Source organism: Neofelis nebulosa, chromosome 8 (genome assembly GCF_028018385.1).
Source record: "Neofelis nebulosa isolate mNeoNeb1 chromosome 8, mNeoNeb1.pri, whole genome shotgun sequence".
Lineage (NCBI taxonomy): Eukaryota > Metazoa > Chordata > Mammalia > Carnivora > Felidae > Neofelis > Neofelis nebulosa.
The window spans coordinates 18393981-18417891 of record NC_080789.1 but is presented as its reverse complement, the minus strand read 5'-3'; the positions used below and the strand labels follow the sequence as shown (position 1 = coordinate 18417891).

Genomic DNA, 23911 nt, shown 5'->3' with positions numbered 1-23911 from the left:
GATCTTCAGATTTTGCCCACAGCCCTACTTAAATGTTCACTTTCGTGATGACTTATTAGCATGTTGGTAAAGCATTCTGGAAGAAATGACTTTGTCCATTTCTGTTTGTGCTCATTTCTTTTTTTCTCTCTCTCTCTCTTCTTGGTTAATTTCAGGACACAGTGTATATAAATAATAAGGCTAAGATCATATCCAGTGATCTCATCAATACCAATGGCATCATCCACATCATAGACAAATTGCTGTCTCCCCAGAACTTGCTTGTCACCCCCAAAGATGCCTCTGGAAGGATCCTGGTGGGTTCATTATCATACTCTCAGCCCAGAATGACTCATAATACTCAAAATGTATTTTCACAATTCTGATTTTGAGGCATCTTAATTTTGCCGCTTCAGTCTCAAGCTACTAGGAAAAGCCTAGTGAATATTATTCTAGTAAGAAGTAAATAGGTAAAAGCCTAATTTAAAGAGATAAATGGATTTTATAACTTTTTCTTTAGTTTCCACATGGACAGATGGTCTTGCATAGACTTGGAAGATGGAGAAATTACATAGATGGATGAGATAGATAGATAGATGATAGGTAGATAGATAGATAGATGATAGATATCACTCAAAGCAAACCTGGAGTAAAACTCATTTTCAACTGAAAGAAAAGACAAATTTGAATTTGATTGTTATTTATTAGCATCGGCCGGGGTTTTTCATTGCAGACCACAGAACCCACTATACCTAACTTAAACGAAAAGGAGATTCTTAAGATACTAAGTTTAACAGCAAATCTCTTGGAAAGCCAGAGAGTCTAATTCAGAAGCTACATAGCTGGGAACAAAGGGGTCCAGGGATACCTGCCAGGGGAAGGCACGTGACTTTCCTGCGGGACTGCTCTGACCTGTCTCCAGCCTCACCCCCTACAACATCCAAGTCCGAACACCAGATGCCTCCACCCTTGTGCTGGTCAGAACCTCCTGCTAGCGGTCACCTCTGCCTCTTGTTGTTTCCTTCCACCGATAATCCTTGTAAAAACTCTTCTGTTTGGTGGATCCTATGTCACACATGGGGCTGGAGCTGCAAGGCAGTCTGGGAAAATGTCACGCATGGTCCCCCATCCGCTGGACTGCGGAAAGGCGTGGGTATGTCAGAGCCGGAGTGGGTGCTGACGAGCCAATCTGCAGTACCTCTCACGTTATCTTACCCTGATTTCATTCAGCTGAACTTTTGTTAACGTGCTTGGTGAACTGTATGAAGAAAGGTATTATTCCTATTCTTATTGCCTTTGCAGCAAAATCTTACAACAGTGGCAATAAACCACGGCTACACCAAATTTCACAACCTACTACAGGTAAAAACCCAGGCGATTACCTGCCTAAGGAGGTTTCTTTTTTGAAGGGTTTTGTTTGTTTGGATTTTTGGGGGGAGGGGGTTGTTTTGTTTTGTCGTTAGTGTTTTGTTTTATTCGGGGAGCAAGCCAGCCATTGTGGGAATCTGCGTAGGAAAGTCCCGACTTCCAATAGAACAAAGTCATTCGCTGTCACTCCATTCCCAAAACAGCATTCGGTTTATTCAGCTATATAATGTACACCGGCCAAATTAGAAATTGATGTACCTGGGCTGAAGCAAGGGAAAGGACTCAAGCATCACATCTTGCACTAGGGGCTTCACATCTGGAATTCTCACCTCCGTAATAGGGGCAGGCAAGCCGACATGCAAATCTGGGAAATATATGCCTTAAGGCATAGGTAGACATTGCATTTAAAACTACAGTGAAACCTTGGTTTGCGAGCACAATTCGTTCCAGAAACATGCTTGTAATCCAAAGCACTTGTATGTCAAAGCGAATTTCCCCATAAGAAATCATGGAAATGCAGATGATTCGTTCCACAACCCAAAAACATTCATATAGAAATGATTACAATACTGTAATATGATACAAAAAGTAAAGAAAATACAAAATATAAAGACAAGGAAACAAATTAACCTGCACTGACCTTTGAAAACCTCCGTGGCTGGTGAGGGAGACCTGGGAGAGGAGGGTTATTGTGCAGGACAACTTTCACTATCACTGTCGATGTCACTATCTATTGGCTCAATGGAATCTTTTTCTGCATGGGGGCCATTGTATATGCTCGCATGGATGTTGACTACAGTCCAGTGTTAACAAACTCTTGCCGTGCACTGTATTTAATGGAACTGGCAATAAGGCAGCAGAGGAAAGGGTCTCTCTCTGTCTGCAGGCAGCCTGAGTTAGGAGGAAGCAAAACATTCCTAAGCTTACTCTTGGATGGAAAAGCAAAGGCCTGTCTTTGGTGCTTTGAAGTGACAAAAAATATACTAGTGCCAGTTGTGGGCACCTTCCAGTGTTCCGGAAAATCACTGATTTCTGCCAAACACCGTGGCCTGAGACCAAGCATCTGACCATGGGAGACGATCACTCACAATCCCACAGCAAGAGATAGAGAGAGAGAGAGAGAGAGAGAGAGAGAGAGAACCATTGGCTCAGCTGTGATCATGTGATGTTTGGAGTCACGTATGAGTGATGCAAGACGTCACTCATTTATCAAGTGAAAATGTGTTAGAAATTTTAGGTGTTTCTGTGGAACACTCGTAGAACAGGTAATTTGCAATCCAAGGTTTTACTGTTTATCTTTCTGACTTCACTTTTCCCACAAATTGAGTAGAGAAACTTCTTGTCCAAAGATTTCAGAGGAGAATCAGGGAGGGACAGGGTCTTCCAAGGTCCCCTCTCCTCCTCATACCCTGAGAAGCCCCAGGAGGACTCTTAGAACCCAGACCCCCACCCCCACCCCCACCCCTACCCCTTTTAGCATTGCCTACAAACTTCTGCATTGACCAGCAATTTCCAAAATAGCCTGGGGCTCACCCTCGGAGTTTTTCAGAAATGGAGATGTCAAGGTGTTCAAAATGAGACTCTCCAGGGATGTCAAAGGCAAGTATCTCTGCCTGCTCACCCAGCCCCAAAACCTCATAGTCACCCTCACACCTGGGTATCACGTCTGGTTGAACATAGGCTTTTAGAGAAAGTTAGCAAACCTCTCTGGGGGGCTCAATAGGAAGGAATAATAAAACCTACTTCATAGGGTTATTGGAAAAATTACAAGGAAGAATATATATAATGCACCTGGGTTACAGAAGGTTCTCAAAAAGATTCCCCTCCCTTTGTCTAGGAATTTCTCTTCTGAGTCCATGTGATCTAGAAATCTTATACAGGAATATCTCAATATTGTGTCAGTTTCACTTTTTTAAATGAAATATGGGGAAATGCTAAGTGGCCCTTCCAGAAATTAAAATATTTGGGCAGCAGTAGCAAAAATCAAAAAAAGATATTTGTTACGTATTATTTTTCTATTCACAAAAGCCCAGAATTGACTTTGTTTTGCTCCCTGAGAAAATGAGGGTCAGAATGGTTGGGGCGCCAGGCTGTCACCCTTGAACCAGCTGGAGTCCCAGGGAGCCCCGGGGCGGTCACGACGGCCTTCCCCCCCCCCCCCCCCCCCCCCCCCCCGCCTGGCTTCAGTCCTCAGAAGGATCCTGTGCCTTGTGGCTGGGCTTTGCCATGCATGCGCCCAACTCCCTGTGTTTCAGGACGTGGGCTTGCTGGGCGTCATCACTGACCCCATCCACACTCCAGTCACTCTCTTCTGGCCCAGCGACCAAGCACTGCAAGCCCTACCCCCTGAACAGCAGGATTTCCTGTTCAACCAAGACAACAAGGACAAACTGAAGGAGTATCTGAAGTTCCACGTGATCCGAGATGCCAAGGTACTTTGTTAACATACAGACATGAGTGCAGGGGTGCCCAAGGGGGATCAAAGCCAGGAATGGTCAATGTGTCTCCACCTCCGAGGTGCGAAGGACACCTGGGCATGCCCCCCCCCCCGCCCCTGGTGTCCTCCTCCGACTGGCCCCGTGGTTAATGGACCCCCGCAGTGCGCCAGGCCTGTTCTGTTTCTCCAACCTCCCGTGATTTCCTTTCCAACTTGAATCAATACCCAGGAGCATCGTTTCCTCTCTCGTGCTGCAGGTCAACTCTCCTCGGCCCCACTTCACGTGCAAAATGGCTGTTGGTAACAGTTCCCAAGTTCCCAACTCATTCTCCCCCAGTTCCACAATTTCTAGGCAAAGGGCAGATTCCCCCAGACTCGATCACTCCTGAACGGATCTACTGTGACCGGGGAAGCAAGATCTTGTAGCTGCGTGGTAGCTCCTGCTGAAACCCTGTCACTCTGAGTCCTCAACCAGGACCCATGTCTCTCTCCAGGACTGAGTCTGCCTAATCCAAGAATGCCAAGCACCCTAACTTTGGTTCATTCATAGGGCCTGTATTAGCGTCTTAGGGCTGCATAGCAAATAACCACGAACTGGGTGGCTTGAAACAACAGAAATGTATCCCTCAGACTTCTGGAGGCTGGAAGTCTGAAATCAAGGTGCTGACAAGGTTGTTCCTTCTGGAGGTTCTGAGGGAGAATCTGTTCCATGTTTCTCTCCTAGTTTCTGGTGGTTGCCGGAAATCCTTGCCATTCCTTGGCTTGTAGATGATGCACCTCTCTAAGCTCTGCCCCTCTGGTCACGTGGCTGTCCTCTCCCTGTGTCTTTGTGTCCACATACAATTCTCCTTTTCTCTTTTCTTCTTATGAGGACACCAGTCATACTGGATTAAGGGCCCACTCTACTCCAGTGTGGCCTCATCTTAACTAATTATATGTGCAATGACCTTATTTCCAAGTAAAGTCACATTCTGAGGCAATGGGGGTCAGTGTATCTTCAACTAAACTTTTGAGGGGTCACAGCTCAACCCCTAACAGCACCCTATGCCATTTCCCTGACCCGCCGATCCTGTCACTGGCTTCATACACCAACACAGCACCCGCCGATCCTGTCACTGGCTTCATACACCAACACAGCATCTGCCCTGGCCTCCCAAGCATGGAAGAGGTGTGGAAGGGGGATTGAAGCTAGCCCAGCAGGGGGACACTTTCCCTACAGACAGAATTTCCAACTTCTAGACAGCCCATGATTATGCTTCCTTTTGATTCTATCAGCAGTCATTTTAAAGCTGGAAAAACCTGTGGCCAGATTTGGTTGATTGGCAAAGCTCCTCTGGGTGCTCCTTCAGCCAAAATTTGGGGTATTAATGTGGTACCATCACTCTTACAGATTTTAGCGGTGGATCTCCCCAGATCTGCTGCCTGGACGACCCTGCAAGGCTCTGAGCTGGGCGTGAAGTGCGGCACTGGCCGTGACATTGTGAGTATTAACAGCTTTCCCCAACCACTACCTCTTCAAGAAAATATTCGTTTTTTCCTCCATTGACAACAAGCCCTTTTCTCTGGCTGCCTTCGGGGCTCTTACCCTGAGAGTAAGTATTTAGCTGTGAAAAACCTGATAAATCCTGGCCAGCATAAGCCCTGGTAGCAGGTGTTAGGGGCCCCCCCTTAACTTGCAGAGAGTGGCTTTGGGTTGGTTTGTTTTTGTTTTGTTTTGACAAGGATAGTATACTGTCATTCCTTTCCCTTCCTTCCCAGCCCCACTGTGGCCTCACCTCTAGCCCCTTGTTGGCAGGGGGAGCCAGCTCTGGGTTCCATCTACCTAGATCAGCCAACAGAGAGAAAGTTTGCAGTTTTCACCTTCCTTGGCTAGTTTCTGAGCAATATTGCCTCCCTGTAATTCCACATAATGAATGGGTGTGATAGGATAATATTAGCTACATCCTATATCCTGCATATAATGGGGAATCCAACATGACAGTGACTTAAATAGATAAGGACTTGTGTCTTTTTTAAGAGAAATCTGGAGGCAGCCAATCCAGAGCTAATATGATGGCTCATTGGCAGAGCTCCTTCTGTTTTTCTGCTCTGCAGCGCATTTTCAACCTCAGTGTCACCTCAAGGTTCATCGTGGCTGCTGGAGCTCTAACCATCATGTCCACTCTCCAGGCAGCACAAAGGAGGAAGGACAAAAGGGATGCAGCTCCCAGCTGAGTTGATTCCCTTCAAGGAGGCTTGTTAGAAGGGCCATACAACATTCTGTTTATATCTGATGACCAACCTATCAAAGAAGTATAATAAGAATATCCAGTGCCCATTCTGGGTGCTAATATAGCTTTCAGTGCATTTTGCAATGTATCATTTGGTGTGATCTTTGTAACAACCCTGTGCAATGAAATCATTAATCCTATTGACCTGGTGAAAACAAACCTCAGAGTAGTTCGGTAACTTGTTCACAGTCACGCAGTACATAAGTGGAAGTGGGGGGATTTAATCACAGTTTTCCACTCTTCTTTCCACTGAATCACGCTGTGTCCATCCCATCAGTAGATGCTGAGATTTATCTCTCTCTCTCTCTCTTTTTTTTTTTTGCCAAAGAACTACCTAAAAGCATTTTTCTTCCTTAGAATATAGCTTCCTTGGGGAAGCTATATTCAACAATTTCCTAGCTGGGTGAACTTAAGGAAGAAAGCCCTGGAATTGTTGCAAGCAAAGCACAATAATGTATCTAAAGCACTATTTAGACAATGCCCAGGACATGGAAAAAGAAGTTATTGGCATCATTATAGAGCTAAAGCCATTGCTTGTATCTTCTGAAAAAAAGGTTGTGCCCGCACTTTGCTGGCAGCTAGCATTAAGTAAAAACAAACTGCACTATTGCGCATAAAGTGGCCACCTTACCTAAGTTTATCCTGAACCACAGGCAGGTCATGCCTGCTCCACCCCAACACCCTGGCTGCCCCTGTTTCTACTTTGGTGGAGGCAGTGTTACAGAGTAGCCAAGAGTGTAGGCTCGGAGGCTGACGGCTTAGGTAGGAACGCCCACACCACCACTTGCTGGCTGTCTGACCTTGGGCAAGTTATTGAACCTCTGGCTGCCTCGCTTTTCTCATCTGTAAACAGGGATACTCTAGGGTTGCTGTGAGGGTTAGAAGAATTTGAACAGGTAAAGCACACAGAATATTACTCGGCACATAGTACATGCTGAGTGTTTGACACATATATGCATATATACCATATATATATATTTATATATAGCATACACACACACACACACACACACACATAATACATATTTAGTTCTTTCTGAGCCTTGCAAATGCTGACCACTTGATATAACCTAGGTAGAAGAGAAGACTGAGAAAGATTGTTGACTGTTCTCTCTTTCTCCCTCTCTCCCTCCCTCGCAGGGCGAGCTCTTCCTGAATGACCAAACATGCAGAATTGTACAACGGGAACTCTTGTTTGACCTGGGTGTGGCCTACGGCATTGACTGTCTACTGATTGATCCCACCCTGGGGGGCCACTGTGACACTTTTGCCGCATACAATTTTTCGGTCAGTCCTAAAATCAGTGCTATAGTAGGAGACACTTGGGGTTCGGCCCTCATGATCTATCATGGACTCTGCCATGAAACCACGGAGGGTTGGTCCTCAAGGGAGCCCAGGACCCATGAGATCTGAGGGCCAAATGATGGTGCTCTTGAGAGCCAGAATCAATAGGCATCTACGTGGCTCTATCCAGGCCTTGCACATTCCCATTTATCCACCAACCTACCCATCTATCCATTCCCTTGTCATTAAGGAAATAGTTGTGGGGTACCAACTGGGTTCCAGTTATTCTGCAACAAGCTATTCATTGTCAAACCCACCTATCCAGTCATTCACGTATTCATTCAACAAACATTTTTTTTTTTTTTGCGATTCTGCCAGATGAGACCATATAAAATTGCCCTATTTATAGGGTCTGACTACAAAAAATGGCAACTTCATATGGTTCAACTTAGTATTATATTGTTCAACCTAGGTTGAACCATTTTTGTTCAAAAAATTGCCATTTTCACAAAAAGTTGCCATTTTTGTGCCACACCTCCATTTATTTTATTCATTCATTCTTTTAACAGTGGTGATTCAATCTCTATCCTGGGCCCTGGTTGTAGGAGGCATTTTAAGATTTTACACTCATTCATCCATCATGTATCATTTATGGAGTACTACATCTGAGCCAGCCATTTGGGTCAATGCTGATGTTACTCCTAAAATAATCCAATAACAGGAGTTGCTGGTTAACAACTCTATGATGTAGATTTGGGAACTGAGTCTCAAAGAGGTGAAGCGTCCTATGTGGCAAAGTCTGTGACCGGTTGGCTTTGGTACCTGGCAACTTGTAGGGATTCACTAAATATCCCAAATTATTCAGGCACCAGTCCGATACCAAAGTAGGCGATGAAAACCCAGCTGCCCTTTCTGCTGTAGGGGTTGTGGCCTTCCTAACTTCCCAAAGTATATTCGCACACATTTTTGCAGTTAATATTTTCCGTCCCTGATCCCCCGAAGATCAAACAGCAAGAATCATTCTATTTTGTAGATCAGAAACCTAAGGATCGAAATGCGTGACTGGCCGAAAGTATCACACCTAGTTTATAATGAAAGTGGTGTTTGTGTGCATGCTTCCGGGGCCAGTCTACCAGATGCCTGTATGGCAGTGCCCTGGGCCAGCTCTGTCTAGCAGGGAACTTTTCACCTCAAAGAAATAAGCCAAGGAGCCGAGGGCCAAGACAGACCTTCAGAATTCTCCATGGCAAACTGGCAGTGTGTTTGCTTTTGCATTCTTGACCACAGCCAGAATCTTAATCAAGATTAAGTTCTTCATCGACCCGTCAAAATATTAACCAGGGGCATATCCTTGTGTTTACCAATATTCTTGATGTTTAAGCGTTTCTTTTCTTGCATACTAGGGAGATTGTTGGAGTTGTGACAATACCCCCAGCTGCCCGAGGTGGAGTAAATCAAAGGTAATTACGAATGCAGTGACGTTTGGAGAGCAGTATGTTTGTTCCATGATTAGACCCCAATCTTCTGGGAGGCGTAAGTGTGTGTGTGTGTGCATCTCTGGGGATGTTGCATAACTGTAATTTACAACATTCTTTTCACAACCAGGCATTCTTAGCCTAGCTGAGATGAACATTCTTAGCCCAGGCAACTTTTCAACCCAGTACCTACCTTCTAGGAACTGTCTAAAAAAACCATGGGATTGTAGACTTAGAAGGGACTTTCCAAGATAATGATAGTTATAAAAATAATAGTTGCATTTTGAGTGCTATTCCTGTCCCTGGCTCTGTGTTGTTCCCTTTATTTATCCATTACCCCATTCCTCCTTGTAACATTCATAGGAAGCTATTACTACCTCCACATATGGAAAAAAAAAAAAAAAAAAAAAGAATCTCAGAGAGGGTAAGCAATTAGGCCAAGGCCACACAGCTAGTAAGGAGCAAAGCTAGGATAAGGGTCCAGAAAGCAATGCAAGAGTAATGGTTAAGCCAATGAAATTTGGAGTCCATGGCTATGGGATACAGTTTCAGTGGGCAGTCTTTGGCAAGTTACATGATCTATATGGTTTTGCCTCCATAAAATGTAGCAAATAACAATTCTGTGTGTGGTTATTAGGAAAAGTAAAATTTTAAATGTGGGTACAGAGCCTGGCACATAGGAAGCACTCACTAAATATTGCTTTTTTTTTTTTTTTTCACTTATTCCAAAGCCAATTTCTCTCTCCTCTACTGGTAAAACCCCTAACAAAAACACCCCCGCAAAACAAAATGTAACTCATCTCTTCCCTGCTGATGATTTGGGAGCCTTGCCACAGACCCCACGCATGATGGAAAGCTACCTCTACCCCACTCTCTTTCCAAGAAACCTCAAACTTCTGCAGCTCTAAGGGTCAACGAGTCCTTCCTCTTAAACCTGGGGAGAAATCTTTCTGTGGACTCTAGCTCTGTCCCCTCCCCCACCCATCTGCCTATCTATCCCCCTAAGCAAAGAATTCCTTTGTAAAGGGCTCAGGCCATTGAGTCCCATTTTCAATTTGGGCAGTACCCAGGTTCCTCCACTGGGGGGCGGACTAGAGCCAAAGAGCCCAAGTCTGGGCGGTGGAAGGCGGAGGGTTGGATCACTTTCTTCCTCTAGGGAGTGAAGCAGAAGTGTCGATACTACCTGTCCTTGAGAGGGTACGTGGAAGGCTGCCGGGAGCAGTGCGTCATGGTGGTTCGGCTCCCCAGGTGCTGCAAGGGCTACTTCGGGCGAGACTGTCAGGGTGAGGGCGCCTCTTACCACCTCGGGATCCTGACTGTCCCATCACTGCGCGGCACTGTGAAAGCACAGACATTGCGGGGGGCGGGGTCGAATGCATGGCTCTTCATACCTCCTCTAAGAAAAGATCCAAAAGCAGTCATTCTAAAGAGCTGGGTAGCTTTCCTTCTCCTTTTTCCTTTTGTCATATTCTGTTTCTTACAGAGTTGAGACTCTACTGTGTGTAGATTGTCATCAGAAGACATTTTCCAGGCTGCTGGAAACAGCACATTTCATTTCTGAAGCTAGCCCATGATACTGATTAGCACATGAGTTTAAATGCATCGAGGAGAATTCTACCTTGGCACAGTGCTGTGCTGTGTGACCATGATGTTTCGGATGCCATTATTCCCTGTTATGGGGTGAACCTCCCTCTCTTACCTCGCCAGGAAAGGGCTCCTTGCCAAAGAACACTTTGGCCCATCCTGAAATCTCTACATAGACAGAACTTCTAGCCAGTTATACATCAACAATAGCTGAATAACAAAAAGCCCTTCCCATCTGCCACACATTGTTTTAATTAAGCACATTTATTGAGTGCTACTTCCCATATATGGCAATACACTTAAACCTGGTGACAAGGGGCGCCTGGGGTGGCTTAGTCAGTTCAGCTTCCAACACTTGATTTCGGTTCAGGAACTCTTGAACCGTGAGATCAAGCCCCGCATCAGGCTCTGTGCTGTCAGAGCCTGCTTAGGATTCTCTCTCTCTCTCTCTCTCTCCTCTCTCTGCCCGTCCACTGCTCACACTCTCTCTCAAAATAAATAAACATTTAAAAAAAAAAAAGATTTAAACCTGGCAATGACCTCTAAGAAGTAGATGCCATCATTATCTCCATTTTACAGATAAGAAAATAGAGGCAGAGAGAGGATAAGCAGCAAGCCCAAGGTCCCACAGAGTGTCTCCCGAAGCCATGGTTTCAACCACCATGGATACTCCATTCACTGTGGTCCGGTTGAGAAAATCCTGGGCAGGGTGTACACACAGTTACCCAGTGTCCGTCTACACTCCATCACTTAAGTGTGCACTTTTCACAAAAACCAGTGTCACCCCTTCCACTTGTTCGGTGCCTTATGTTTTTTAAAGCACTCTTGGTTACAGTAACTTATTTGATCTTCAGTCACAATGTGATACAGATCAAGTGGGCACCGTGTCGTCACCATCATCACCATCTGGAGCTTAGAGAACTGAAGCTCAGACAAATTCAGCCCAGATCTACTCAAATCCAGAGCTCCTAACCCCTAAATACAGTGCCTGGTTCAGCATATTGCTCTGCCTCGGTAGAATGCTATCAGATACACTTAAATTCATGTTCCAGAGGCCACTGGCTTGCCCCAAATACCCGTGACACTATGTGGGTGAGTCCCCGGGGCCACGGTCTTCCTGGGCCAGTGGATATCAGCCCCGCAGCTGAGGGCAGGTCAGCAGCACATTTACTAAGGTGCCGAGCGGTTCTGGGCCTGGGGAGGCTGTCGAGTCACTGCCGTTTCATTTCTTCCAGCCTGCCCTGGAGGAGCGGATGCCCCTTGTAATAACCGGGGGGTCTGCCTCGATCAGTACTCGGGCATAGGAGAGTGTAAATGCCACACCGGCTTCAACGGGACGGCGTGTGAGCTGTGCCTGCCCGGGAGATTCGGGCCTGACTGTCAGCGTACGTTCGTGGCTCCCACTCCCCCTGCCTGTTGTTCGGCCGCTGTGTTCCCTGTCCTCGTCCACGCCACCTGCCAGGCCCAGAAACATCCCTCTTCCCCTCTCTCCCCGTCCACCCACCTCCCATCTGCCTGCCTTCACATGCTTTTCCCTCCCTGGATGTCTCCCGGTTTCCATCCATAGAAAGAGCCTCACCTCTAGAAGTGAAATCCACATCCCTGCAGCCATCAGGACAAGCTGTGGCTGAACAACATTCATTCATTCACTCAACCAACATGAATTTAGAGTCCTTATTAATATTGGTAGCTAATGTTTCTAGAGCACCTCCTACGCACAAAGGCAGGTGTGTTTTACTGCTTAATCCTCACAACTACCCTTTGTGGTAGTACTGTTACGATCCCTACTTACCAGATGAGGAAACTGAGGCACAAAGAGGCCAAGTGACTTTCTCAGAAGCCTGGAATTGTCCTAAGTTGTAGGGATGCAGTGGTGTTGGAAGGGGACCAAATTCCGGCTCTCAAGGAACGTACACTCAAAGGGAGGAAACAGATTAAAACTGCAGAAACAAAGGTAGTTATAAAGATAGAAAAAGCAGGTGATGGGATGGAGAAGGAAAGGAGGCACTGTTTTAAAAGATATCTCACACCAGGAATATTTGAGGAGAAACCTCAAAGAGGTGAGGGGCTGGTGTAGGGACATCCAACAACAGCCCAGTCCAAAGGAATTTTCCATCATGCTGGAAATGTTCTGTAGCTCTATTATCAGGAATGGAAGCCAGTAGCTATGTGTGGCCACTGAGCGCTCAAAATGTGTGACTAAGGAACTGATTTTTTTTTAATTTTAATTAATTTAAATTTAAATAGCCGCTTGTGGCAAGGGCTGCTGTATGGTATGGTGCAGACTAGAGGAATGGATTTCCTAGAAGAGAAATGAACAAACACAAAGGTCCTGAGGCAGAAGTGGGCCTGGCATGAAAGGAACAGCAAAGAAGCCAGGGTGGCTGAACAGAGTGGGCAAAGAAGAGAAAGAGAGGAAGGAAATGAAATCTGAAGGTCACCAGCGGCCAGGTAACATAAGAGCTTCTCGGCCAGAGACAGCCCTTAGAATAGACAACATCTCTTCTAAGTGAAGGACTGTGAGTGGTGGGGGGAGCGGTGAGGGGAAGGGGTTCATGAGCACATTGGAAGTGTTGCTTCTGCTGCCCTGAGAATATGCTGTAGTAGAGCAAGAGCAGAAGCAGGGCCGACACCAGGGAACTGAATGCAACAGTCTAGGTGGCCCGGTGGTGCCTTGGGCTGGGATGATCGTCCTCCATCAAGGTGGCAAGAAGGGGAAGAACTGATCCATACCTTGAGGATCTCACTGTCAAATGGATTTCTCTGTGAGGAGGCCCCCGATGAGGTTCTCTCCCCCTTGTCTTCAGTTACAAACCCCATGACACCCTCTACTTCTGTGCTTATAACACTCACCGTGTTTGTAATTACATGTTCAAAGCCAGTTACTCCTGGACTGTAAGCCTCTGAGAACAGGAACCTTATGTCTTCTGTTTCTCACTGTAACCTCATTGCCGAGTCATGTCTGTCCCATGATAGCCACCGAATATATTATTTGTGCAGCGTTTGAAGGAATGGTGCCCCTCCACACGGACAGCACAGCCAACGGGTGGTCAGAGAGCTGGCCGGTTGGATTTCAATGCCTGATCACTGATTACTGACCACGTTCCAATTTGCTTTACAGCCTGTGGCTGCTCAGACCACGGACAGTGTGACGATGGCACCTCGGGCTCCGGGCAGTGCCTGTGCGAAACGGGGTGGACGGGGCGCTTCTGCGACACTCAGACAGGTCTGTCATGGGAGTGGTCAGCTGGCGGCAGCACCGTGCTGCAGCGGCCCCTCTGAGAGCATCCAACTGACGTTGGGGGTCTGAGTGACACCTGAAGAAAACAGAGCAGGTGTTTCCCTTTCCACAAGGAAAAGATGATTCGGATATGTGGCCCTGGGCCTCGGGAGGTTTGGGGACTTGCAGGAAAATTGGGTGAATGGATTTAACTCAAACCCACGAAACCAGCATGCAGTCCTTTGCAACCATGGAAGGGCCCACCTCGAGCAAATGATACAGGACTGGGCAGGAGTGGTCCCTCAGGATCGTGGCCCCTTGGGATCATGGCCTCTTGGGATCATGGTCCTTAGGACTGTGGTCCCTCAGGATCATGGTCCTTAGGATCGTGGCCCCTTGGGATCATGGCCTCTTGAGATCATGGTCCTCAGGACTGTGGTCCCTCAGGATCACGGTCCTTAGGATTGTGGTCCCTCAGGATCATGGTCCTTAGGATCATGGCCCCTTGGGATCATGGCCTCTCAGGATCATGGTCCTTAGGATCGTGGCCCCTTGGGATCATGGCCTCTCAGGATCATGGTCCTTAGGATCATGGCCCCTTGGGATCATGGCCTCTCAGGATCATGGTCCTTAGGATCGTGGCCCCTTGGGATCATGGCCTCTCAGGATCATGGTCCTTAGGATCGTGGCCCCTTGGGATCATGGCCTCTCGGGATCATGGTGCTTAGGATCGTGGCCCCTTGGGATCATGGCCTCTCGGGATCATGGTCCTTAGGACTGTGGCCCCTTGGGATCATGGCCTCTCGGGATCATGGTCCTTAGGACTGTAGTCCCTCAGGATCATGGTCCTTAGGATCGTGGCCCCTTGGGATCATGGCCTCTCGGGATCATGGTCCTTAGGATCGTGGCCCCTTGGGATCATGGCCTCTTGGGATCATGGTCCTTAGGACTGTGGTCCCTCAGGATCATGGTCCTTAGGATCATGGCCCCTTGGGATCATGGCCTCTCGGGATCATGGTCCTTAGGACTGTGGCCCCTTGTAATCATGCTCCCTTGGGATCGTGAGCGGCCAGTGTTCTGCGGCCTCCAGTCCATTCTGAGCCCTGTGTTCTGGTGGGAGGTCCTCCCATCCACCCAGAGCCCTGTGTTCTGGTTGAAGGCCCGAGATGTGAAGGGTGAATCCTCCACTGTGAATCGCAGGGGCAGAAGGGCACGACTAAGTTCTTCCTACGGGTTTAAGCAACCTGAGGTTCCAGAATCCCCCAGCTCAGCTTCCTCCACCTTCCCCCCTCCCCTGACCACCCCATGGCTTCCTGCTACCCGTTGACACTGCAGTCCTATTCACGCACCAAAGCTCCGGACTTCTCCCAAGCTTAGTGGTGCCCTCAGAAAGCCATGGAATTTCTCCTCTGATTTAACCGTCTCCTTCTGGATCCCTGTGCCCTTAGGGCCAAAGAGCTACTCTGCCAAATTCATCCTTGTTGAGGTATAAAGCTTTAGCCGGTTGCCCATAAAGGTGACATATTACATTTTAATCTGAGTAACATTTCAGGGTTAATGTCTTAATATTAAGGAGCAATTCTTGAGTCTCAGAATCCGCAGGCTGCGAGGAACCTTTGCAAATCACCCTGTGCTCCCACTGTGAGGGGGCACTTTTGAAACTCAGTGACAGGCTGGAGATGGAGTCTTAGAGGGTCCCACGTCTTCCCACCACAGGCACGTGATGAACAGGGACCTCTTTGTTTACAGTTTTGCCCCCAGTGTGCACGCCTCCTTGTTCAGCTGACGCCACCTGCAAGGAGAACAACACGTGTGAGTGTAACCTGAGCTACGAAGGGGACGGAATAACATGCACAGGTGAGTCCTGTCCGCGCGTGCAAAACAGCAGGGCAGTGCGGGAGCGGAGCGGGACGTGGTCTGAGTGCCCGGACTTCCTCCTGACCCTTCCACTCCTGCCTGGGCCATTTTGCCCATACCTACCCTCTCTGCGACTCAGTTTCCTTAGTGGGTTTACTCATGCTTGACCTCCCAGGTCACTGTTTTGAAATCGCTGCACAGACTCAAAGTGAGGCACTTTACTTTATAGTGTTTTTGTAACTCCACAAATCTGGACTTTTAAAAAAATTCAGAAATTACATTACAATACTAAAAAAAACAAAAAAACATTTACTGGGGCACCTACGTGTGTGGCTCAGGTGGTTAAGCTTCTGACTTGGGCTCAGGTCATGATCTCACGATTTGTGGATGTGTGCCCCGTGTCGGGTTCCGCGCTGACAGCTCAGAGCCTGGAGCCTGCTTTGGATTCTGTGTCTCCTTCTCTCTCTGCCCCTACCCCACCCCTCAAAATTCAAAAAAAAATTTTTTTTAGTAGTTACACTCATCACTTGGAGAGAACCACTCTGAATTTGGCAATGTCTGTATTTAGTAGTTAAGATACAGCTCCACCCACACGGAGACCCAAAGGAACAGTGGTATACACGAGGCAGATGTTTAGATGTTTATTTTTATCTCATATACTAGTTTGAATGGAGGCATCCAGAGCTAACGTAGGTCTGAAAGGACATCTGGGAGCCCGACTCCTTCTATCTTATTGCTCTGCCATCGTTCACTTGCCTGGCCTGAGAGGGTCAGTACCATCACCACATCCCAAGCAGCAGGATGGAGAAGGAGAGGAAGGAGGCAAACTTCTTTCCCTTTAAGGATGCACCTAGAAGTTGCTAAAAATTTTGTCTATTCCCATAGCATTGGCTGGAACCTCATCATCCGGCAGACCTAGCTGCAAAGGAGCCTGGGAAATGTAGTCTTCAGTTGGGCAGCCATGAGCCCAGCTAAAACTCCATTGCTGTAGAAAAAGGAGACTATATGGGGCGCCTGGGTGGCGCAGTCGGTTAAGCGTCCGACTTCAGCCAGGTCACGATCTTGCGGTCCGTGAGTTCGAGCCCTGCGTCAGGCTCTGGGCTGATGGCTCGGAGCCTGGAGCCTGTTTCCGATTCTGTGTCTCCCTCCCTCTCTCTCTGCCCCTCCCCCGTTCATGCTCTGTCTCTCTCTGTCCCAAAAAATAAAATAAACGTTGAAAAAAAAAAAATTAAAAAAAAAAAAGAAAAAGGAGACTATAGACATTGGGAGAAACCTACTAGTGTCAGCCCCATGTACTTTCTAACTTCTTTCATGAGTAAATATTCAAATAGAGATACTTGCTTTACAGAAATGAGCTCTTGCTATACCTGCTATTTTGTAGTCTGCTACAAGGCAGCCAGGAAGTGGGTCACTCAACAATGGCACCAAAGACCCAGGTTCAGTCTTTCTACTCTGCTATCCTCGGAGAAGGCCTTTTGTCCTCATGTTTATTCTTTCAAAGTCTCAAGTGGCTGCCATGACTCCAGGCAAAAAGCCAGGCAAGAGAAATCAGATGGCTTTCCAGCTACCCCTTAAATCTAGTATTGGGTTGAAATTTGAGAGATGGTGAAAACAAAGGTCCTAACGGGTAGCACAACACAGTGGGGAATGCATGGACTTTGGGGCCAGACCAACCTGGGTTTAAATCCCAGCCCTACCACGTTACCACTGTTTTGCCTTTGTCAGATCAGTTAAATTCCCTGTGTTTCAGTTTGTTCATCTGTAGAATAGGGGTAATGATGTCCATCTCACAAAGTACTCAAGAGTGCACTAACTCTGCACACGCATACACACACACACACACACACACACACACACACACACAAACTGTCCTAACATTAAAACTACTACCAAAGGGGCCAGAGGTAGGCGGATACCATCAGGCCTGGTCTTTGAGGGTATCAGCCACGGGATACCAGTGTTTGCAAAGGCTAGCACAGAGGCCACTGGGCATGGGGAAAGAAGGCCCCAATATGTCGGGGACCATTTATGTCCCAACGCCACTGATCCCAGGGCTGCCCATGCCCCCATCTGAAGCCCACCTTGCACAGACAGTGCTTAAATGAGCTGTCTCCCCTCTGCTCCTGCAGTTGTGGATTTCTGCAAACAGAACAACGGGGGCTGTGCCAAGGTCGCCAAGTGTTCCCAGAAGGGCACGAGGGTCTCCTGCAGCTGTCAGAAGGGCTACAAGGGGGACGGCCGCAGCTGCATAGAGATAGACCCCTGTGCCGACGGCCTCAACGGAGGGTGTCATGAGCATGCCACCTGCAAGATGACCGGCCCGGTGAGTCTCTCGTCCCTCCCCACCCCCTGGCCCCAGGATGGGAGCCCTTCTGCACCTTGTTCAGCCTGGCTTCACCTCACTTAATGTTCGGCCTCTTCCTCAACTTCCTTCCCGCCTCAGTGCGTGTGTTGCTAGGTCTGCAGGCTAAATGCAAAGTGGCATTCTAAGCAGAAAGAGGACATTAGGGGGAAACTGGTGAAATCCACATAAAGCCTATTGTTTAGTTAATAGCAGTGTGCCACTGTTAACTTCTTAGTTTTGACCAATGTGCTATGGTTATCTAAGAAGGCAAGGTAGGGGAACCTGGTGAAGAGTATATGGCAACTCTTTCTGCTATCTTTGCAACTTTTCTATAAATTTAAAACTATCCAAAATTAAAAGTTTATTAAAACAAAAAATGTTGGTGAGAAGTGGCAGGAAAAGTGCAGGTTCGCGCCCTCACCCAAGGCTTTTTAGAGTGGAATCGGGGGCGCCTGGGTGGCTCAGCCGGTTGGGCGTCTGACTCTTGATTTCAGCTCAGGTCATGATCCCACAGTTTGTGAGTTCAAGGCCCACATTGGATTCTGCACTGTGTCAGTGCAGAGCCTGCTTAGAATTCTCTCTCTCTCTCTTTGTCCTTCCCCCTGCATGCGTGCTTGCTCGCTCTCTCTCGCTCTCTCTCTCACACACACACACACACACACACAAAATAAATAAATTTAAATGTATATGGAGAGTGGAATCCGTGCCCTGGTGCCCTGTTTATCCATTGGCAAGAGAAGATGGTGGACAATAAAGTCCGTTATTGAACTTGGAGTCCCTCCCTGAGCCTTAGCTCCCAGACTTAACACTCTGTGGCCCGGGCCTGGCTACTTACTTTCTCCGAGTGTCAGTTTCCTCATTTGCTAAGTGAGCCTAATAATAATACAGCCCTCACAGAATTGTCATGGGGATTAAATGAGATCATTCACTGATTCAGCAAGTGGTCACCAGGCACTTACTGTCTGCCGTCACAGGTGCCGGGACGTAGCAAGAAAGAGCTTATGCAGGGGTGGAGGGAGGGGGTCATGCCCAGTGCAGAGACAAATGCACGAGATACTTTCAGAAAGCACCAAGAGTGGGGCAGCACATAAACTGGGCCGGTGTGCTGGAGAGGGCTGGGACAGCTGCTTTATTTAATGCGCCAGGGACGCTCTCTCGGAGGAGGTGACATTTCAGCTATGACATTTCCTCATGAGCCTGTGCGGACCTGAGACGTGGCCATTACCTTGTTCCCGCTGGACAGGAGAGGCATTTTCCTGGTGCTGCTGAGCATCTCCTGTGCCGGATGGTGGCCCGCAGAGCGTGGAGGGGTCCCGGGGTCCTAGAAGAGGGGCGTCTCATCTTTTCCGCTGTCCCCACAGGGCAAGCACAGGTGTGAGTGCAAGAGTCATTACGTGGGAGACGGGCTGGACTGCGAGCCGGAGCGGCTGCCGGTGGACCGCTGTTTGCAGGACAACGGGCTGTGCCATGCCGCTGCCAGCTGCACCGACCTCCACTTCCAAGGTCAGTGTGGCCGGGGCTGCTGGCCCAAAGCGCCCTGGTCTCTGTCAGGCTCGGGGAAGGTTTTCAATGTTTATTTGTTGGAGAGCGAGCGCACTGGCGGGGGAGGGGCAGCCAGAAGGAGAGACAGAATCCCACACGGGCTCCGTGCCCTCAGTGCAGAGCCCGACGCGGGGCTCGAACTCACAAACCATGAGATCAAGAGTCATACGCTTAACCGACTGAGCCACCCGGCGCCCCTCAAAGCACCCTAGTCTCTGTCAGGCTTGGGGGAGGGACTTGTGCAAAAGCAAAGGGGAACACAATGAAAAACCACGGCCAAACAGCCCAGGCATTGCCCAGGACCCAGTGCCCAAGGAGGTAGCTGGCTTCCGTAGCGGAGGAGTGGAATAAACTCAGATCTGGACCCTGAGCCTTAGAACCTGGATGGAGCGCAAAGGTAATCCGTCCTGACTTTTCCTGATGCGCCCTTTCCCCAAGTTGCTTAGCAACCATTGATCGGAATTGAATCTAAGGAGCATAGTTTAGGCTTTAACAACAGAGAGGAAGCCCCTGCCACACAAAGATACAATTTCTTAGCAGTTGTTTTGATAATACACATCGATTGGCATTTACGGCATTCTCTTCCAAGGATGATTTGAATGGCTTGTAATAAGCCCACAGGTGTAATGAAAGAATCACCACACGCAGTCAAGTAAAAAAACCAAGCAGGAAGTGTAGAGGTTCAGACAACAGGGCATCTTGAAACCTAGCAGAGGAAATCCACGAAGGACCCAGCCACACACGTAGTTCTGAGCCAGCGCAGGGAGGGTTTCAGTGGTTCAGAAAGCAACTCGGGGCGTTATGTGCTCTGGCCAATCAGGATTTATGGGAGGTCTCTGACTGGGTTGGGTTTGTTTCACAGACACAGTCATTTTAGTGAAGCAGTTTTTCCATAGCTCAATAATAATTACTGATTTAACACCCGTTATGTACTGTCTTAGTGCATTCGGGCTGCTACATCAAAGTTCCATGGACTGGATGGCTTTATAAACAACAGAGATGTATTTCTTACAGTTCTGGAGGCTGGAAGTCCAAGAATAGGGTGCCGGCATGGACAGGTTCTAGGGAGGGCTCTCTTCTGGGTTGCAGACTGCTATCTTCTTGTGTCCTTATGCAGCATAAAGGCTAAGGAAGCTCTCTGGGGTCCCTTTTATAAGGGCACTAATCCAGGATGCCTGGCTGGCTCAGTCAGGAGGGCATGTGACTCTTGATCTGAGGGTCATGAGTTTAAGCCCCATGTTGGGCATAGAGATTACTTTAAACACACACACACACACACACACACACATACTAATCCCATACAAAAGAGCTTTACCCTCACGACTTAATTGCTTCCCAATGGCCCCACCTCCTAACATCAACATATTGGGAGTTAGGATTTCAACCTATGAATTTACGGCGAGGGGCGGGACACAAGCATGTGGTCCATAAACATGTATCAAATCCTAAGACACCTCAAATCCCTTTTGAGGATGAGATAGAAGAAGTGTAAGCAACTGAAATACACAGGATATATGGTATTGTCTCCTTGCAAGGAGATTGCCCATGTAGCTGAGGACATTTTTTAAATTAATAAGACAAGGAAGGGCAAGTAATAAAACAGAAGACAGCAGTTTATCTCATATGGATAGTGCAGTGAGAGAGCAAGAATAGAGGAAAATTGAGAGCAGGGACTCGAACAGATGTTTGTACTCCCATGTTCCCCGAAAAATGGACATAACCTTAGTGACCATCAGCAAATGAACGGATAAACACACTGTAGCCTATTCTTACAGTGGGATATTATCCAGAAGGAAATTTCGGCATGTGCTGTGATATGAATGAAAGTTGAAAACATTATGCCATGTGAAATAAACGAGACACAACAGGATAAATATTGTGGACATATATAAGGTATTTATAACGGGCAAATTCATAGAGACAAAGTAGAATAGAGGTTACGAGGGGCTGCAGGGAGGAGGGTGGAGAGTCATTATTTAATGCAGACCGAGTTTCTGGTTGGAATGATGGAGACATTCTAGAAATGGATAGTGGCGATGATTGCATGACATTGTAGATCTACTTAATACCACTGAATTACACACTTAAAATGGTCAAAAAAGCACATTGTTATGTTATGTATATTCACCACAATATTTCAAAGAACAGTCAGGGATGGGAGAGATCTCTAGGTAAGATGAGAGAGGGAGTCTTCAGAGAAGCTTAATAGAGGCCTGGGACTGTGGCAGAGACTTGAAAGTTGTCAAGGCAATGACCTCAAGGTAACAGGGTCTCGCCTGGGAAGAGGGGTGAGCTCAGGCATGCAGTGGGCATAGAGAGTGCGGACAAGTCAGTCACGTGAGGCCTCGATCTCGAGAGAGCAAACCCAATGGTGGTTGGGTTAAAGCAGATGGGAGGGAACATGGCACAAAGTTTGGAAGCTCCGTTGGGGACATTCTGTGTTCAAGGTAAAACTGCCAAGCAGAGAGATTCTACAGGCAATTGCTGTTTAGGATGGGGGCCAAAAGGAGCAGCTGGAACCGGGACGTTGATCTGTGGGTCATTTGCCTCAAGAAGTAGGAAGTCTAGAAGGTGCTTGGCTTGTTTCTGGAGGACACGATCCATTCGGCCAGCCCTGCCTGCTCCATGGCTCAATCACAGGTGGAAACTTATTCAGTTCATCCATCTTCTCCAGGGGGCTCTTCTCTTCTGCTGGCTCATGAATGCCAAGAAAGTGTTGGCGGTGTTACTAAGTGACCAGGTATCATATTGGACCCACCTTCTGTTGTAGCTGAGCGGTTACCCTTAGCAAGACAGGATGGCACTGGGCTAAGGCCCCAGCTTTCCCTGTGGCACAGTTACAGAGCCATCCCACACTCAGGAGGACGGGCCCGTTCTCCCGGGTCAGAGGAGGGCAGACCGGTGCAGCCTTTGCGGCAACCAATGTGACAGTGTGTGCTGAGAGCCTTAAAATAATTCATGCTCTACGGCGCCTGGATGGCTCTGTCGGTTAAGCGTCCTGCCCTTGATTTCATCTCAGGTCGTGCTCTCACGGTTCATGGGTTTGAGCCCCACGCTGGGCTCTGAGCTGACAGCACGGAGCCTGCTTGGGATTCTCTCTCTCTCTGCCCCTCCCCCTGCCTCAAAATAAATAAATATAAACTTAACAAAAAGCTAAAAAAATTGTTTTAAATTCATGCCAAGACTCGGTAGCTCCATTTCAGGGAACCCATCCTCCAGAAACAAACTAAGGAGGGAATAAAGATAAACGTACCATCTCAGCATTATTTCACATCATAAAAGATTATAAATAACATATATCTAACACTAAAGCATGATCAAATATACTGTTACACACGTCCACTCAAATGCACTGTTAAGAATTGTGTTGTCTTAGTTAGAAGACAAGGTTATCCATCCTTACCCAAGCTGTTATGCTGTTAAGTGCTTGCATTTCAGACCCAAGGCTGACAGGATCATGTAGCCTGTGGATCGTGCTACTAGGCTAGAGTCAAAGAAGATCTTGAACTCAGCTCTTTTTGGGGGGAAGAAAGTGCCCTTTTTGGGCATTTGATAATGAACTTGACAGTGTAAAAACGTGACTTGGTTCTACTACTTGTGGTCTCTGCATTCCTTGTCTGGCTAAAATATCAGCCAGTAAACATGATAAATCTTTCAGTATCTTAGGGGAGAAATGGCTAGAAAACCTTTTTAAGGGCATAGTGGCAATCAAAAACATAGAGTCCTTGGCAAAAACTTTCATGTCTGTAAAGTTCACAAAAATTATTAAATTTTAAGTATTGAGGGGGAAATCATGTTGCCCAAGAAAATTTATAATATGGGGAAATCATCATGATTTAATGTTAAGTTTAAAAAAAAAAGATTTCTGGGGGCACCTGGGTGGCTCAGTTGGTTAAGCTTCCAACTTTGCCTTAGGTCATGATCTCACAGTCTGTGAGTTCAAGCCCTGCTTTGGGCTCTCTACTGTCAGTACAAAGCCCACTTTGGATCCTCTGCCCCCCCCCACCCCTCCTCTCCTCATTCTTTCTCTCAAAATAAATAAATAAAAACTTAAAAAAATAAAAATAAAAAAAGACTTCTAAAAACTCTATATGCAGTATGCAACCACATTTGTAATGTATATGACATGTAAACACAGAGGTAAAAAGACTAGAAGAGTATGAAATTATGTAGAAATAAAAAGTCACCAAAAGAAAGTAAAAATTCTTTAGGGGAAGTACACCAAAATTTAGCCATGGAGTAAATTATTTTTAGGGGGTAAAATTATAGGTGATTTTTGTTTATTTCTTTTCTTACTTTTCTGTATTGCCCAAATTTCTACAATAACGTGCTATTTTTATAATTAGGCTATCATTGATAGCGCTGCTATAAACATCGGGGTGCATGTGCCCCTTTGAGTCAGCATTTTGTATCCTCTGGATAAATACTTAGTAGTGCAATTGCTGGGTCATAGGGTAGTTCATATTTTAATTTTTGGAGGAACTTCCATACTGTTTTCCAGAGTGGCTGCACCAGTTTGCAGAAAAGAGATAGATACTTTAAATGCTGTGT

General features: G+C 47.2%; 2 protein-coding genes across 4 annotated transcripts in view; one reads left to right on the top strand and one right to left on the bottom strand.

Moving 5' to 3' along the window:
* STAB2 (stabilin 2) overlaps positions 1-23911 on the top strand; it is a 167169-nt gene that overhangs the window by 130017 nt on the left and 13241 nt on the right. For all 3 annotated transcript variants that reach the window (XM_058741583.1, XM_058741582.1, XM_058741581.1), the window contains 12 exons: positions 156-296; positions 1282-1341; positions 3603-3779; positions 5175-5264; positions 7195-7341; positions 8742-8798; positions 9970-10096; positions 11633-11782; positions 13519-13623; positions 15367-15474; positions 17604-17797; positions 19180-19321. In XM_058741583.1, coding sequence (XP_058597566.1) covers positions 156-296; positions 1282-1341; positions 3603-3779; positions 5175-5264; positions 7195-7341; positions 8742-8798; positions 9970-10096; positions 11633-11782; positions 13519-13623; positions 15367-15474; positions 17604-17797; positions 19180-19321 — 1498 coding nt within the window. The remainder of the gene's footprint in view (positions 1-155; positions 297-1281; positions 1342-3602; positions 3780-5174; positions 5265-7194; positions 7342-8741; positions 8799-9969; positions 10097-11632; positions 11783-13518; positions 13624-15366; positions 15475-17603; positions 17798-19179; positions 19322-23911) is intronic.
* NT5DC3 (5'-nucleotidase domain containing 3) overlaps positions 15159-23911 on the bottom strand; it is an 89233-nt gene continuing 80480 nt past the window's right edge. Inside the window, exon 14 of the mRNA XM_058741585.1 lies at positions 15159-15409. Within this exon, the coding sequence (XP_058597568.1) occupies positions 15361-15409 (49 nt within the window). The 3' untranslated portion in view covers positions 15159-15360. The remainder of the gene's footprint in view (positions 15410-23911) is intronic.